This window comes from Clytia hemisphaerica, unplaced genomic scaffold (genome assembly GCF_902728285.1).
Source record: "Clytia hemisphaerica strain Z4C2 unplaced genomic scaffold, Clytia hemisphaerica genome assembly, whole genome shotgun sequence".
NCBI classification, from domain to species: Eukaryota; Metazoa; Cnidaria; class Hydrozoa; order Leptothecata; family Clytiidae; genus Clytia; species Clytia hemisphaerica.
Window position 1 is genome coordinate 809,465 of NW_027103905.1, and position 15,895 is coordinate 825,359.

Here is a 15,895-nt window from a genome sequence, read left to right on the forward strand (position 1 = left end):
CCTTTCACTAATCGTCCAGGGTTCATACACAAACAGCCTTCAACATCCTGTAGAAATAAGAAATATTTCACGATTTTAATTTGTGATTTTCAGTAATGAAGAATTTGAACGCAACTTGTCAATAAAGTGCTCAATACAAACAAAAAGCAGAGAAAATTTCAATTTGGCCCAAAATACATTCATCTCATATTTTCAGATGTTTTTTTTTAAATTTTAAACAAGATATTTTAAATTGAGTTCATTTGTGATTTCATTGAAAAATAAAGATGATTTCTAGCGAAGCCAGAAAAATTTTAAGGGTAATTAAAATATGTGATATTAACTGAAAACTAAAGCGAAAGAATTATTCAAACTAAATTTAGTTTTCGTTTTGCAGGTATTGGCACAATTTCAAGAAAAGCAAAAGGTGCCACAATCCAATTTGGACTGAAGGCTTAAAGGAGTTGAAACTAGCAGGGAATTAAGGTTGCCAGACAGAAACTCTGCTCTCTAGTTTTCAGAGTACCGTATTACTTCGAATAAACGCCCGGGGCGTTTATTTAATTCTTTCGATTTTAGGGGAATTTATACGAGAGGGGCGTTTAAAAGAAGGAGGCGTTTATTGAATTATTTTAGTCTAAAGTCGAATATTTAGAGCAAATATACCCTTTGTTTAGTTCTTTATCAGGATTTTAGTGCAAAATTTCGTTGGTTCAACGATTAAAATTGCATCGAAAACTGCTCTGGTTACAAGAAATGACTAAAGTCTTCCTTTTCAAACCCAATCAACACTAGTATTGAAGTATTAAAGTCACAAGTTTCTAATAAACGCCCCTCCCCTATTCATTCGAAGGGGGCGTTTATTAAATAATTTTCCTTTTAGGAGGGGCGTTTATTCGAGGGGGCGTTTAAAAGAAGGGGGCGTTTATTCGAAGTAATACGGAAATTTTAAATTCTGAATAATTTTGGTTGAAAACAGACAAAATTGCTTTAAATCTCCTGCAAAAAAGCAACAATTTGCAAACTGGCAACCTCTTCTCCGTGTATCCCAGGCTTTATTTACTAATGATTGACGCCAGAGAATCTAGCGCTATCAGTAAGCATCAAACAGCTGATAATACATAGTGAAGGAGGTTGGCAAACTGGCTGCTCTAATGAGGAAATCATTTACCTTGACAAAATATCGAAGATCAGAGGGGACAACGAGTACATCTGGAGTGATGGGCATATACGCATGTCTTTCGAAAGCTTCATAATCTAAATTGACATCTTCGTGTGTTGGGTGTAACGGGTAATAGCTAAAAATAATGTAAAATACACATTTGCATATTTCTAAGTTCAGACCCAGTTTATGCTCGCTTACCCGAGCAGCACTAACGAGTCCTGGGAAGGACGAAATACGTGTTTGCGGATAGATGTATGTTCAGACCCTAAAAAACTTCATTGCGATATTTTTTCGCTGAGTTTTCACTTAAAATGAAATTTCGTATTACGTAAAATGAAATGCCTATCATACAGTTTTAATACGAGATTTTTTTCTGATGGAATTATTCTAAAGAACTTTACAGGCAACCTGTTACGGCTGTTGGCAGATATGGATTTCACAATGGACACGTTTTGTTCTTAAAGCACAATGCGAAATTTGTTTGTTTTAATCCACTTTTTAAAACTTTTGAGTAGTCGCTAGAAATACAAATGTTGTTTATTTTGATAAAGTCCAAAAATAAAAAATGCGCTTTAGTTATTTTTACATTTATAGATGTTTCTATAGTAATTTCAAAGAAGAATTTCACATAATAAACATATCGCTAGCGCGTTTAAATTAAGTTAATCATTACTTAAGAGAATTTTGAGAGATCTAACTTTACGTAATGTATAAGGCATTATTAATTTTAGTCTATTCAGGCTAAATTGATCCGTAATTTTAAACCCTACTCTGAAACGAGCATTATACGTTTTTATGTCATGTCACAACTTCCACATAACTTATCGGGTTTATATATCCTGCTTTTTTTGCCGGTAAGGATAGTGAATAAGTGCTTTTCCACGGTAGCATAGACAAGAGAGGGGAATTCGGGGATCCCCCTGAATTTGTGTAGAAAAGCAGATATTTATGACGTTGTAATCATCCATTATATTTATATCACTATTTTATATTTTGTATTTATATCTTAAAAAGATAATTACTCTGTGATAAAAATCTGCTCTCCTACACGCATTTTATGCCCTCTTGTCTACGTTATACTGCATAACGTCCCCAATTTTGCGGATAAAACTGTAGGTTATCCCCTATCGTTTCAAATATACCTTCATCCTCAAAATTGTAGATTTAAATTGAATCTTATCTACAGAACAGAATAAAACTGAAAAAGGCATAAAATCAAGAAGTTTTGTCAAAAATCGAAACGAAAATTGATGTCATGTGGTCATTCACAAAATGCTGAGAAAATGACGTTAACTTTTTTGATGAATCATCAAAAATATAAAATGATCCAATAATCATTCATACCTTTGTTGAAGCAAAAGGTGATCGGCCAGTCGTCCCAAACGATCAGAGCGTGTTGCACTAAAAATAAAATAAACGTTTTTTTAATAAGAACATCCAAAATTTAGTCTTCGGATTTTCTTTTAACCTTTTGAGTTTTAAGCCTTAAAAGTGTTCTTAACATGTTCTTATTTTCAATATTTTTGCGGTATTTTCGTCCATTTTTCTAAGAAATCAGGTGTTTTAGAGTCCACAAAGCATTAAAATGTTCTTAGCTTGTTCTTAATATTTTCGCCATCGAAGCCTTACGTTCTTATAAAGTTTGTTCTTATGAAAATACATGTAAAACAATCTGGTGTCTATTTTTTGTTTTTTTACCGGGGTACAACCAATAACTCATTAGTAAAGATTAAAGTTTTGTTTTTAAATTAGAGTGATATCGTTTGCTTACTCATCACTTTTAATTCACAAGCTTTTTCACATTGGATTGACAGGGATGTGGATGATTGGTCAGAAAGAGGAAATGAAAAACATCTTTTTGTTTAAATCAGCATAATATAACAAAAGATAGACCCTGTCCTGATATGAAATGTGTCTGATTTGAAACGGAAACACTTATGCAAAATAAAACCTTTTAAAGGGTAAATTTTTTTTTGGACTAAACACAATAATAAGGCTGATTTCATTAACATTTCGAGGATAAGAAAAGGCCTAAGCAAATTCATTTTTTTGCGAGGACTAATTTTCAAGAAAATGGCCAAAATTATTTTATTAATTTGCTTTCTTTAACAATGCTCTCTGATTTGAAAAAGACAGTTCGCGAAATTCCACACATAAACATACTTTTTTATGATTTAGAAAGGAGGCGCCTCTATGCTAACTAAGCAGAATAAACAATAGAAAATTTTCTCAAATTTTGTGACAACATATCTCCTACCATTTTTGACCCAGCGCTAGCGATAGGGCCTTTCATTTGCAACTTTCCGTCCGTCCTTCCGCTGTCTGTCCGTCCGTTTTGGTAGAAACGGCGCTTAAAACCAGTACCGCACTTTTTAATTTTGCCGTTTGGAGAGGGAAAAGGTTGCTAAAGTCGGATACTGGTACAAAATATTTTTCTGATTCCGCGCTCTTCAAAAAACAATTTTCAAACAAAACAGATGGCGGTCGAAGCGGGAGGTTGATTCATACTTTCTTGACATTTTCTTTGCTTTGGCAGAACTTTCAACCAAAGATATTTGAAATGTTTTCTTTATAACCTTTTCAACATTCTGCCATATCTTATAGTCTTTGCTCAGTTTTCATAACGTTTTATGAGTGAAAATCTACCTTAAATCACTTTTATTTTTAGTTTATTATTTTCGAAAAGACTTTATTTTAGGAAATAATGCTTCGATATAGAAATAAATAAACGAAATGCAGCTCATTTATAAATGATTGGAACTTTTCCTTGATGCTACACAAGCAAACAGTCACTTCTGGATCTGTCGCTACAGCGGTCAGTGGGGGGACGTGGTATGATTTCAAACTCAACACATGATTATTAAAAGTAAACTGATTCTGGAATTTGGTAATGGACACTAAAATGGACCTCATGTGTAAATTGGAACAAGATTGGTACTTTTTCCACGAGGCTACGCGTGAAAATGTTATTTCTGGATCGGTCTCGTTTGACGATTGGTGCAGTGGCTTGATTTTTCAAATTCGAACACAGAATTATTTCAAGCTGATTAGGAATTGTTAGCGGGACTAAAATGCATTCAGTGTAATTTGAACAAGATTGAGACTTTTTTCATGATTCTACACATTAAAAAAAATGATCAATTCTGGATCTGTCGCATTAAACGGACGGTGGCTTGATTTTTCAAAACCGACTCACATACCGTCAAACCGGCTCTAACTGGGACGATTTGTCGAAACATTGGACTGTTGCATATCTGGGCTGTATTTTCACTTACTGTAAATCGAAAGAAATCGTGTATTTTAAATACGCCTTCCTACTCAAATCAAATGACTTGAAAGTTCGGTGAAATGGTGGCCGAATTGCCGGTCCCATGTTTTTTCAGATAGTCCAAGTTGAAGCAGTTGATAGTAATTATTTAAAGTATATAACTGATTCTGGAATCTGTAATGGACACTAAAATGGCAGCTCATGGGTAAATTCAAACGAGATGAACTTTCTCATGGTTTGTAAGGCATGAACAGTGAAAATGGTCATTTCTGGATTTTCGCATTAACTGTTAACTCACATTAACCACATGAATTTTATTAGCTTGGATATGCAGACCATAAAAACTATTCACCGTCTAGTTCTTTAAAGATCATTTTTCTGTCTACGTCTGGTCCAACTAACTTATGCCTGCAGGATATTTCTCCCTGCATATGTGGTGAACCTAATTCGTTAAAAAGTGCCCACTCACTAAGCAAATATTCGGGGAATTTTTATGTTTTTCTATGGGCGCGCATAATTTATGGGAAAGCGACCTTGTGAAAAAGATGAACAAATGAAAATGAAAACCAGGCTCATTTCTAAACAAAATGGCCGCTGGAAAGGAGCCTTTTTAAATGTGGCTGATGTTTTGATGTAGTTAGAGTAGTGTTGAAAGTTTTTGAGTTTGTAAAAGGGTTATAGGTAAGTTAATTTATGTGTGTCTGCCTGGGTTTTGATAGTCTGTCAACAAGGTTCACTCACAGGCAGTATCAAACAAACTGTATCCGACATTTTTAGTTACACCAGGTAAGATTTTTTTTTCTGAAATTTTGAGTCTGGATACACAGGCTAGAATTTTATTGGAAATTTGAACCTGCGCCTGTGTAGGCCCGGTTGGTAGGAGACCATTCAATAAAATTTCAAGCGTCTAACCAATGAGAAGTACCGCGGTGATTTTGAAAATTTTTTTCCTGTCTTCACTTTGATCCATGTCAACGGGGTCATACATTTGCTGTTTTGCACACTTGTTTTCAACACGTTACTTTTCGCTGGGCCTTCACGCCCAACGGGCTTCTTGTTTCAAACAAAAAAGGGAACAACTTTCTTTTCCTCCCGCAATTTGTGAAAGCACCTTCGTGAACATTTTTAGGCTGAAAACTCAAAAAGTTAAGAACACCCGAAGGCTTCAAAATTTTGGATGTTCTTATAAAAAAAACCATGTAGCAGTTAGAGGATGACAAAAAACTGCAAATTGTTTTCAAATATAAACACTCTTAATTGCTGAGCATCAAGCAGAGAGACATCAAGTACCATTTTGGAAATCTTTGGTATGACCCATTGGTTTAAACCAATGAAATATAAGCCCGGAGGGCTAGAATCAAATCTCCTTGGTAGGATTTGAAGCCTACCAAATCCTACCAAAGTTGCGCGCTCTAGCGCGGTCCGCCTGGTTTTTACAAAAATGACAGATTGAAACTAAAATTTACACCTAAATTTCGAAAAAGATATCACTCGAAAACAAAGGAATCGCTAGATTTAATCCGTCGTCAAAAATACAGCGTTTATTTTAAGGATTCACTTTTTCTTGCTTGAGAAAAGTTAAAGATTCGATTCTAGCCCTTCGTCGGTTTAAACCTTGCGCACCGTAGCCGGATGCTCTGCCACTGCACTACAGTCGCATAAAATATTATAGATATCCAGATAGGGGGTGAAAAAAAACTATAAACATGACATACTGTGCTGCCGCTTCTTCAGCACCAAGGTGAAACAAAATATCAGTGGAAGTCAATCCAAAACAAACATCATTGATCATTAAAGTGCATGGATCAGACATCATGTGAATCTATGTGATAAAAGTAAACACTGTTTTTTACGAGAACTTTTACTTATCTTGTTTTTTTTCAGGCGAGACCAATTTGATTAGTTGTTTTATGGGCCCGACCGACCCTGAAATTTCAAAAATCCAAATAAAAATAAAATTCATTTTGGTACCCCATTTTTATTTTCATTGCTTTGCAATTGCTTTAAATTTTCGAAATAGGATTTGGTTTTTCCGAGATTTTGAGAATTTTATGTTCGATTTTTCATTTTATCCATGAATTCGACCTTTTGGCCCTTTTTACTTTCTTTTATTTTCTTTCTTCTTTCTCGCATTTTTGTCAAGATGTAGTAGATTTTGCTGCCTTTTTAGGTGATTTTATAGGTGAAATTCTACTTTTAATTTTATTTTTTCACCGACCGACCCTCTATTTTTGGTAGCTATGCCCGTAAAACAACAAATTAAATTGGTCTTGCCAAGGAGTGGGGTGAATATTTGCTTAAAGAAATTCGATCTAAAAAAACCTGTTTGTTGCTTTTTGTTACTTAAACGGGCCACCTTCTCGAGGCTGTAACTTTCGATATAATAACTTTATGTGAATAATTACATAGCTTATTCTATAGCTGAAATCAGAAGGCTTCAAAGTACCTCTATAGCTATACCAAAAATAAAGTTTCTAGAACTAAAGGATACAAAAGTTTTTCTTTAGTTTTCACCTTCATTTAAAAAAATATTTTTCTCAAAAATAATATTATAGTTTTTTAATTTTTTCAACGGTATATCATTTATAATCGCACGAACGGTGATTTTTTCTTATTTGGCGCTCCTTCAAAGAGAGCAATTAATCGTTAATTGCATCCGGTAGAGAGTAATTAATCGGTAATCACACTTTCGAAGAGGCGCCAATTTCTTCAAAGTTGAGTTGAGTTTTTAATATTTTTCACATCGTCCTTTCATCGAACGTGTTCATTTCATTTGAATGTTACTTTGTGTGAAAAAAAAAAAGAACAAAAAGAAAAACATAGAGAGAAGAGAAAAATAAAGCTTTTAGTGTAATTAAAGTCTATTCACGATAAGTGTGCACTCTTTTTTCATTTACTTATAACTTTTGAAGGAATTCTTCAATCTTTATAAATTTGGTATCATTGGAAAGATATTAGTTAGTGGAACAATTTGAAATAAAAAAATCTTTAAAATAATTCTAAAAATGAAGATGAAAATGAAGAAGAAAAAAATGAAGATCTTGTAGAAAAGTGCTATAACTATCATTTTCACTGAAGTTAAACCTTGATTATCGAACGTCATCACTGTGAAAAAAATTCTCAAAAATAATCATTCAGTCAAAAGATATCAAACAAAGTTATAAGCTAATTGACGTCTAAAAACGCTGTTTTCGGCTGTTTTCTGCTGTTTTTTGGGGTCAATCACTTATTAACTTGGTATCATAACTTTATATTGAATAAATATTTTAGTGAAATTTCTTCACAGTGATGACCTCCAAAGATCAAAGAATCTCTCCAGTGAAAATGAAAGTTATAGCACTTTTCTACAAGATCTTCATTTTTTTCTTTTTAATTTTCATCTTCATTTTTAGAATTTTTTTGAAGATTTTTTTATTTCAAATTGTTCCACTCACAAATATCTCTCCAACGATACCAAATTTATAAAGATTGAAGAATTCCTTCAAAAGTTATAGGTAAAAGAAAAAAGAGTGCACACTTATCGTGAATAGACTTTACATTCGTGATTTTCTTGTTTTGAATTTTCCTCGTCCTTTCGAACTCGGAAAATTAAAAAAAAAATTCACTCGTGTAATTATTGTACTCATGTGATTACATATACTAATTGAAACATTGGTTTAAAAGGGGTTTAAAATGATTAATCTAAAATTTGTTAAAAAATTCAAATATTTTACAGCTAAAAATGAGAATTGTGGTTTTATTTAGCTATAATAATGCAAACAGATAAACAAGCTCTCCCTCCATTTCACAGTCGAAATGGAGCATTGGAAATCAGGACTGATTGCCTCCATAACGGTTTCCCGTTGATTAGACGCAAAGATCTTTAAAATTTTTCAAAATATTGGACCAGTAGCAAGTCGTTATTAGCGCGCAATGGTCCTGATTACTCATTACGCTTTGCGACTGTAAAATGGCCTATAAATGCCGAGTCTCAATCTCTGATCACTGATGTTAAGGAAGGATGTAAAGAAAGGATACCTTTTTAGGATCTGTGGAGCCACCAAGGGGATCGATCAAAGGTGGTTGTGGATAAACATATTCATGGAAAACATCACGTTGAGATGGCACCAACACCACCTGAGTCGATAAACTAAAATAAGGATATGTTGTAAATTGTGAAAAAAAATTAACAGTGATATCGTATTAGATATAAAAATTCGGTCAAAGTTACAAATAAACTCATTCCGAAAATTCTTGGCGAGTTCACTGACCTTTATACACACTGGAGATTTTTTAATCCAGGCCAAGCAAAGTTTTTTATCGGAGTTTTTTTTAAGTACCCTAATGTTAACCCTACTCAGTAGCGGAGTAAATATATCGAGAGCGTTAGATGATGTAGCACCATTAGACGTTAATTTTTAGCACTGCAATGGCTTCTTTGTGGGTACCAATAAAAAAAAACTGCAATCAAAGATTTTGCTTGTATATATACCCCGGTATATATAAAGGTCAGTGGAAAAGTTCCACTTTGATGATTTTTTGGGAAAAGGAGCTTTTCAAGCATTCTGATGCAAATTTGATCTTTTCACTACTGGCAAGAACTTCAAAAGTTTAGAGTAACGTCAACAAACTGAATGTTCGAAGAAGAAACCCTAGCGAGTTCCTCACCAAAAACAGGTATTTATCATTCCGCGTTTCTTGATGAGTTCCAGTTTGACGATTATTGATAAAAAGAACCCTTTCAAGTGCTTTGACGCAAATTCTATTTTTTACGCTAATGCAGGAGCTTCGAAAGCTAAAAGTGACGTCAAAAGATCGAATGTTGAGAGCCCGAAAACCTGGGCTCCAAACATTCGAAAAAGTCACAAAGTGGAATAGATGTTACTGCGTAGAAAACTAGGCTACGAATAAACGGAGTAAATAAGAAATTTTGACGAATAAACCAATTCTCAAAATTCGGTGTAATTTGATTTGACACGATTCAAGAATATATCTATAATTAATTTCAGCAAATTATCATAATTCTTTTTTTTTTTATTCGTGTGAGAACACCCGAAGGCTTCGAAAATTTTTGACGTTCTTATAAAAAAAAACGTGTATGTCAAAACTCTCTTTTTCTATTTGCCCTTTTTGCACTCACTTCTCCCGAACTCGTGATGGGTCTATCATTCTGAATCAAATTCGATTTCGTTCGTTTCTTACTTGTGAACAGCTCTTTGAATTTTCTCCATGCATCCAGCAAAGATGTCTTCGAATAGATCGTCTACTTCGCCTTTCTAATAAATTGAATGGAGAAATTTAAGAGATTAAATCGTACACTGTTCAGAGCCAAAAGCGTTCATGAATTAGGCCTCGTAAAGATTTCTATGACCAATAACATTAAGGGAAGAAATTTTCGCGGAATTTAATTTCCCGTTTGAAGGGAACTTTTTTGTTTTACAATATGGCCTTTTTTGCCCTAAAATGACTAAATTTGGGGACTTTTTTTTCAATTTTGAGATTATTCGTGTTTCGCGGAAAACACCTTTTTCCGGTTAGCCGTTTCGTATAAAAAGTCACCTTTCGAGTAAACAAAACATCCCATTGGCTAAAAGCAAAACCATAAGCAAAAAAATGTGCAGAGTATGAGAAAAATGTGCTTTCTTTGCTCTTACTCTAGACATTTTTTTGTTTATCTTTTTGCTTTTAGCCAATGAGATGGTTTGTTTACTCGAAATTTTGGTGACTTTTTATACGAAGCAGCTAACCGTAAGAAGGTGTATTCAATTTCGCAAAAATTTCTTCCCGTTTTTTAAGGTAGATACACTCCTTTAATTTTTTTATTAAATTTAAAGTTTCAACATATTCAACTTTGCATGACTTTATAGCAAAAGTGATACTTACCTCAATCAAAGGTTGTTTGCTATCAACGAATGGACCAAGCTATAGAGAACAATAAGATGAGTTAGTTTAAAAAAAACGAAGAAAGTTTGAAGTAAATCCCGAGAAATGCGCATATTGAAAGATAAGATTTACATATGAAATCATACCATATCAAGAAAATCTATTGGACCACTTTGAGGATTATCTTAACACTTCAATAGAAATATAATATTTTCGCCTATCATTCGGTATTGAAATAGTAAACACCTCTTCCTTTTGGAATCGTGTATCAAAAGTTTAATTGAAATCACACATATTAATCCCCTTTTAATTAAACTTCAGTATTTTTTCTTTAATTGCTGGTGATTTGAATGGTCAATTGAAGAGCCTCGCTTGACGATGGCTTTTACACTAAAACTCGAATGAGCTAAAAAAGGAAACGGTTAGCAAATACAATAATGTATGATAATGTATCATAATTTGGTTTACCAAGATGAGGACATCTGGTACAGCTTTAGTCACAGTCGACAACAAATCATCCAACGGTTTGTATGATAGCGTTTCGTCACATGTTGAAAAAGGCCCACATGCTATTTGAACTGTGAATGGATCTAAAACGAAAAATGGAAAATTGAAGAATTGAAGAAAAGTTTTAGAAAACTTTGATGATCACACGCCTTGTAGTTTTCTTGAAATGTTTTTTTGAGAGTTTTCGTTTAGCCAAAGGAACAATGACTATGAAATGACAAATTGACTATATCACTACACCCCTGTTTCACAGCCCCGGTGGAACCTTTTCCCACAATGGGGATAAAAATTCTAACGAAATCCTAATGGTGAATGGGGAGATTATATTGTTCCCAGGTCAAAAAAAGGGATGGTTTTGGAGTGCACTTTTTTCTATTGAATTTCAAATGGAGATGAAAACAAAGTCAATCTTGTATTTTGTATAATTTTGAGAAAATGTTTTTGTTCTTTTTGAATTGTTTTGTTTTTTAAATTGAGTGTTTTCCCATCGGGGAAAAATTTACCATGACTTCATCGGGTCTGTGACGCATGGGTGTATCCCTCTAATATTTTTCTCAATGAAAAAAACAATTGAGAGATTGTACCTTCGTTGACAGTTTGATTCTTTCTTTTGGCTGAAAAGAAGGGCAAGCGAATCCCCTAAAACAGAAGGAAAAATGTCATGGATAAAGATAACATATAACCTTTTTATTTATCTTTTGCGAGTACTCTCTGGTGTTTTGGGATTCCGGATAAATTCGGAGTTCCTTAATTGCTCTAACTTTTCGGTTTTAATCACTTTTTTTTTTTAATATTCGCCAAATTTTTGGATTTATCTTGAGTAACAGAGTCTTCGAAGCGATTTGTTTTCGTTTAAAAAAGGAGCAAAGTCGTGAAACTGGTAAATTGATATCACAAAAATTTATCTGGGTATCATTACTGTATTATAATGTGAATATTAGCATCAATAGTTACCTTATAAATACCAGATGCATTTATCGTGGCACCAGTTTTATTCGTCCCTTGTACTGATATGATCTGAAAGGAAAAGAAAATCATAATCACAAAATTATTTTTAGAAATGGAAACCCCTTATTCAGTGACCATTTGTTAAAGCAGATTTTCGCAGATTGTCGCAATGAATGGAAATTTATAATTATGAAAGCAACAACACAATTTAATATAGGTGTCTATCTCTCAAATCGAAAAGTAATATATATTTTTAACGCTATATCAGGCTATATTTATTTTTAAAGAGAACATATTGCTTGTTATTTATACCAAATTTTTAAGATTGCTTTCTTTGATTGGATGTAACGAAATTATTTAAATCCATGCAACTTTTAGTTACCCCAAAGTTTGGGGTAACTCTCGGTCGGAAATTTCATACACGATACGCATCCCCTGCTATATCAAAATAAATTCTGGGGAAGCACGCAGCCTAGATCGATAAGGATCTTTTAATATCCAAAGATTATAAGCAGAAAGTTTTTGAAGGGTATAGTGAAACAAGTCGAACCTCTATCACTGAAATATTTCTTCAAGTCGAAAAAGTTTGCTGGTCCCTTTAGTTTGCAATACCTTAAAAACTAGCAACCATAACTCAAAATTCCATAACTCGAATAAAATTGAAAAAAAAAGGTTTTACCTGACCCGGAAAGAGTGAGTAATTTTTGACTTCAGATAAATCCAAAGGGATTCTTTGACCTGCAGATGTCTCTCTTGATCCTTCGAGAACAACTGATTTGGCATTCAATCTTCCAACAGAGTCACAACAAACTCTTCCAGAGAATATTGCTTTCTCCTTAAAAAGAAAAAAGAAGGGAATGGTTTTAATGGTTAAAAGTAAATCTGCAACCACAGTCGTAGGCGACCCAAGGGCTCCTCTTTTGATAGCTATCTACCCAAAGGTAGGGGTAAGTGCCACTCTTTCTCCCTGAATTGCTCCACTTACTCTTGATCATTCTCTTTATTTCTTAGTATCAAGCAGAAAGGCATCAAGTACCATTTTTGTACTAAGAACAATGTCTTTGGTATGACCAAGCCGTGGACTGAATGCAACTTATACCTCCTTTTTATAATCATGTTCTTAATATGTTCTTTTTTTTCAGGCATTATACCAAATTTCCGTATCAAGTTTTTATAAAATTGCTCTATAAAAAATATTCACTCAGGAGTTTGGATGTTATATATCTTGTTTTTTATAAAGCATACAAAAATTTGAAAACAGGCTTGGAGATGCTTAGGTCGAGAGCTTGACAAGACTGAAAAATGCTTATAAGGATGCTTATATCTCAAGCAAAGTTTTAGGGAAATTCAAGAAATTCGTAAAATCCCAGCTGAAAACAGGAAAAATCTGGAAAATAAATTATTCATAGGCTCATGTAAAGGAAATCTTCAAATTTTTCGCCCTATCTGAGCCTAGATATGCGTTTAAGCGCAATGCTTATAAAAAACATGTATCAGGCTTTGTCTTGAGATTGAGCAATGTGAATATTATAATGACTTACCTCAGTGGTTTGAGCAACACTTTCACTTTCGTCCAGCATCAAAGAGCTTTTCATATCTTCTGCCAAATTGTTTATAATCTCGTTCAATACTAATAAATACAGTGAAAAGGAAAAATGACCTCTAATGAGCCAACTCTTTTCTAAAGTTAAATTTATACATAGTTTCATCCCCCTATATTCACGGGAGAGGGGTCTTCAAATCCTCAGACAACCCTGTAAGGGGGAGAGGTGTTCAGTAAAGTCTCAACATTATCAAGCAACAATTGAACAAAGAAAGTTATTACATTGCTTGCTTCGATAGACTCAAAGCCTCGGTTATTAAGGGGTCCGAGAAATTTATATACAGAGGGGTTTGGCCTTTAAGGGGGAGTTGTATAAAGGGTGGTTTTAACCACCCAGGAAACTATGTTATAAACAGACAATTTATAGACACATTTTTCAACCCTTTTCATAAGGAAAACCATATCACGTATATGCAACACCCATTATACCCATATTGTTGTATTTATTTGATTATGTACGTGTTGACTAGAGTCAATCTTCCACTTAAAGTCTTTTCCCCAGCCCCCCCCCCCGCCAGAGCTTTATCAATAATGAACTAATTGGCCAATATGAAACGATAGGATATAAAAACATTAGGTATACAGATAAAAAAATTCACTCCATTAAGAATTAGTGAATAAGATCACTAAAAAAGAAAAAAGGGTGTGGTGGTGAAAGAAAATCCACCACATTAAAGTGGGGTGATCCACCACACCTAAACATCGACAACCAACAATGATGATCATTTGATGACTGTTTATTTGTCTCGGGGTGATGGACTAACCGCACACATCCTTAAATCTGGTTGAAAAACCCACAAATCCAAATTCATGTTTCACTACAATTGGAACATTGGAACCATCAACATACGAACAGGAAAAGATGATGAAAAGCTTGAACGTGTTGTCAATGAGATCAGTAAAGCCAACCTATCGATATGCGGCTTACAGGAAGTTCGTCGACTCAACAAAGATTCAGCACTTATTAAATCAGACTCTGGTAATAAATACGAAGTTCACTGGTCCGGCCACGTGAATAAACGCACGCATGGTGTCGGCATTGTCATCAAAATTGATCCATCTATAGAAATAATTGAGATTACGCCAATTGATGCTCGAATAATCACAGCTGACGTAATAGTTCGCGGTTGCTCATTAAAAATCATAAACTGTTATGCTCCTACCGAAGATAGCACCGAGTCTTCCAAAAATTCGTTCTATCGACAACTGAATAAACAGTTCAAATCCGTTAAAAAGAAACAGAAAGTATCCCACTTCTATCGTTGATCTGAACGAAAGTCAACTGTCGAATGTATCGAATTTCAAATACCTTGGTGCTTATCTCAATTCGAATCAACCTAACTCCGGAGAAAAAGAAATCGCCCATCGTATTCAACTCGCAACTGCAAAATTTTCGCAAATGTCAAATGTCTTACAAAACTTTCATATTGAACTGAAAACGAGAGTATTATTTTTGAATATCTTTGTCAGAAGTCGGCTGGTGTATGCCTGCCAGAATTGGAACCTCAATCATTTTTTTCAGCCAGTGGGGGTAAAAATAATAGACTGAAACTCGATGAGGATTGATACTCCCAAAATTTTTATGGCTTGGGATTTAAGTCAGAAAATTGAGTGGGGATAGGAAAACTAGCATAATGTTTTGCAGCGAGGATTGGTTTATTTAATTATTTTCAGTGGAACCAAAAATTGGAGTATAATTTTCCATAGGGGACGATATTTTGCCCCCTTTTTCCAGTGGGAAGGGGCCTCAGTGGGTTTGTGGGTTTGTCTTACCATCAGCTTTATCTTGTAACTTTTGAAACATATGTTTATAGGGTTTCTTCAAACTATCTTCTTCACTGTCGACATACAGACGAATGTGAGGCTGGATGCCTTGTCCATTCCACTGGATTTGTGTGCTATTGTCTACACCTTGTCCAAATGATGCCAAAACATCTCCTTTACCTGATCGAGCTTCGTATTTTGCAGACGGTGTGGACCTGTAAGAAAATTCCACAGAGAGTATATTTATTAGCTTGAAAAATGACGACAGTGAAAGTCTGTCCATTTTTATGCGGGCTCTGTTTATTTCTGTCTTATTCTGTTTTCGTGGTCAGATTTTTTAAAACATTCGAATCCAGTTGTTAACCAAATGAATGAAAACAACTGGCAGATTATAGGCCTTCAAAATCTTGACTTAAAATACACTTCCAAGATATCTTGCCGAAGCACAATCGAGGATGAAATTCAAAGAAGACCTGAACAAAGCATGGTCTAACCATGAGCAAAAATAATATTAAAAAAAGTTTACAATAATTAGTAGACTCTACTTTCAGCTAGTATGATGTCTCTATAACTAATTTTACCCTGAATGAGACTTAGACAAGACAAGACATACACCTTCCCAAAAATGGGGATAGGCCCTAACCTAAGTCAGAGATCACTGCACAATATACTACATAAACTATAAAAATAAATAATGAAAATAAATAACTAAAGAATAAATGACTGCTATTAAAATAAAATCTACGAAATATTGTTAATCAACTTCCACCATCTCAGTCTATCAGAGGCAATCACATAC

The 15,895-nt window shown here is 34.2% G+C and overlaps 1 protein-coding gene across 1 annotated transcript in view; it reads right to left on the reverse strand.

Annotated features, from left to right (window-relative positions):
- Positions 1 to 15,895, reverse strand: part of LOC136809007 (DNA polymerase alpha subunit B-like) — a gene marked incomplete at its 3' end in the record, with an annotated part of 33,563 nt that continues 17,668 nt past the window's right edge. Inside the window, 13 exon segments of the mRNA XM_067065585.1 lie at positions 1 to 47; positions 1,151 to 1,277; positions 2,489 to 2,545; positions 6,128 to 6,234; positions 8,430 to 8,541; positions 9,594 to 9,667; positions 10,275 to 10,313; positions 10,743 to 10,864; positions 11,366 to 11,420; positions 11,736 to 11,798; positions 12,409 to 12,564; positions 13,271 to 13,359; positions 15,106 to 15,311. Of these exon segments, the coding sequence (XP_066921686.1) occupies positions 1 to 47; positions 1,151 to 1,277; positions 2,489 to 2,545; positions 6,128 to 6,234; positions 8,430 to 8,541; positions 9,594 to 9,667; positions 10,275 to 10,313; positions 10,743 to 10,864; positions 11,366 to 11,420; positions 11,736 to 11,798; positions 12,409 to 12,564; positions 13,271 to 13,359; positions 15,106 to 15,311 (1,254 nt within the window).